Raw genomic sequence first — 2,320 nt, 5'->3', positions numbered from 1 at the left:
TTTCAGAAGCGTGAATGATTTAACTATACTGTAAGCGCAGTTAGCTGTGATCTTCAGGTGACTGAGGCAGCTGAGTAGTATTTCTTAGTATTAACTGCAAAACTATGTTGTAGTGTTGAGAAGTTCTGACATTGTTAATGACACATCAAGAAGGAGCTACTTGGTTTTTTGAGTTGATCAGATACAGAAAGCTTCTGCAGAAAAAAATCCCATGAACCCTAAACGAATGGACCTGCAGAGCCAAAACCGTAGGCACAAGGTCTACTAATTTTACAGATGAAGTGTTATTCTTACAGAAGCATCTGACACCTGTTAATGAGGTTGTGAGATTTAAATTTTAATAATTTAACTATTGACACAAACACTTCAGGCTCAGCGCAACTATTTATTTGTGATGCTTCAACAACAAGGATCCAGATACTACAGCCTGAGTTATACTGGCATGATTTTTCTTCAGAATGAAATTACATATGCAGTCTACAGCGAAAGTGAGAGACTGCTTTGTGGAAGAGAAGCTGTAGGCATTTTGTATTAGACAATGAACCACTGTTTCAGACTAAATTACAGGATGCTTTATTCTGTCAGGATAGTGAGTTTAAAGTCTGAACAACTATTTACAGTCTTATAGGTGACTTTGGCAAACCTAATACAATGTCAAGGTACTAAGTTATCAGAATTTCAGGAAAGTTTGAGCCCTTGACAATGATGGGTACATAGGTAGGAGAAGCAGTGGTAGCAAGATCACCAGTGAAAATTCCTTGAGTAGACTGTTGCAAGCTGTAAGAGGGAATCCAATATTGCTGCATGTATACATGAACAAAATGAGACTCGTAGAATGGTTTGGCAGGGAAGAGACCTTATTGATCACCTATTCCTAACCCCCTTCCACTAGACCAGGTTGCTTAAGAAGTCTCAACATATGTTGACTTGTATATTAAATTTAAATCTATCTTTAAATTAAGGGGGTTTGGTGGTCTTGGGAGTGGGAGGCTTGTGCAGTTTGGGGTTTCTTTTCGCTCCTGAAAAGCAATCACAGTTACGTTGACTGGATCTGAACATTGGCAATTTCTATTTTCAGCATGTAGTGCATGGAAACTATTTACAGAGTAGAGGTCAAAAGATCCCTTTGATACTTTTGTATAACAAGTAGTCATTTGATGTCCCTCACAGAGGCAGAAATCTTCTAAATAACAAAGGACTTGGTATGCTTGAAATCCTAAATGAAGCAAAAAAGTTAACATAAGTAATAGTTCAAGGATTTTAACCAGATTAACATTGAGTGTACATTTCAGATGAAACTATGGCATCAAGTTTCATATATATTAGGTGAAGGAATAAGCTTATGCTGTTTTGTATCTTCTGTTTTGATTAAAGAAATGGGTGTTGTTCAATGAGCTTTTAAGGCTATTAATGTAACCTTAAATTACAGATAATAAGTTGCTCCATTTGAAGTTTTTTATTTGGAGCTCCATTCTTGCATCAATCTGAAAAGCTGGAGCAATTAATGTGCAGTTTCTCTCAATGAGAAAGGGGGGTGTGTGGGGGGAAGTAGTAAGTTTAACTTCCATATTCAGTCAAGCCTTAAAGCAACTAAAGCCAAACCTTCCCTTCACTGCTGATTTGGACTCCAAGTTAATTTCCTTGGTTGACTGAATGGGCAAAAGCAAGGCAAAGTGGACGTTTTCACAAGAAACAGCATCATTAACTGGGCAGCTTAGAGGTGATACTGCCAAATAGTGTAAGGGTGGTTGTTACTCTTCAGTTTATCTGATAGCAGGAAAAAGGAAAATAATCCAGAACATTTGAAAGAAAAAGAATAAAAGAAGCAAATAGAACAGAGAGATAAAAAAATTGGAAGCTATAAATGGAAACAGACGGTATCTTCATGTACTGGTAGTGTGTACAGTTTGTCAATGGCAGGATCAGATGTGCAAACCCATCAGAAATGATTAAATTTTGAAGATGTCTAAAGTTCAGACACTAAACACAAAACACTTGCCTTTTCACTTGTAGATTGATAGTTGGTCTTCTTCCTGTTAATAGAGCAGGAAAGGAACACAGGTTAAATAGTGACTTTTCTGGTGTTAGTTTTAACCCTTTGAGAATCTTATTTATGAATAACGAGAATCTTATTTATGAACAAATCCATCAAATGCTTTTAGGTAGCTGCCACTGACTGTCAAGTTACCTTCCCTAGCTTGTCTTTTAAGGTCTTCCAGAAATGATTTTGGCTAGTTCATGGCCAGTATAAATAACAGAGTATTTTGAAGTAATGGGTTTAAACTTAATCCGGGGGGAAGTTCAGATTAGTCTGAAGAGG

General features: G+C 36.9%; 1 protein-coding gene across 2 annotated transcripts in view; it reads right to left on the bottom strand.

The window, feature by feature from the left end:
• Positions 1–365: 365 nt before the first annotated feature.
• JAM2 (junctional adhesion molecule 2) overlaps positions 366–2,320 on the bottom strand; it is a 33,674-nt gene continuing 31,719 nt past the window's right edge. For both annotated transcript variants that reach the window (XM_062622132.1, XM_062622131.1), the window contains exons 9-10: positions 2,000–2,033; positions 366–1,216 (exon numbers count right to left, since the gene is read on the bottom strand). Coding sequence is in view for 1 of the 2 variants with exons in the window: in XM_062622131.1 (XP_062478115.1) it covers positions 1,184–1,216; positions 2,000–2,033 (67 nt within the window). In the remaining variant the exon portion in view is untranslated. The remainder of the gene's footprint in view (positions 1,217–1,999; positions 2,034–2,320) is intronic.

This window comes from Pezoporus occidentalis, unplaced genomic scaffold (genome assembly GCF_034315485.1).
Source record: "Pezoporus occidentalis ecotype Australia unplaced genomic scaffold, CSIRO_AGI_Poc_V1 ctg24, whole genome shotgun sequence".
Classification (NCBI taxonomy): Eukaryota; Metazoa; Chordata; class Aves; order Psittaciformes; family Psittacidae; genus Pezoporus; species Pezoporus occidentalis.
This window is presented reverse-complemented; position numbering and strand designations above follow the sequence as displayed.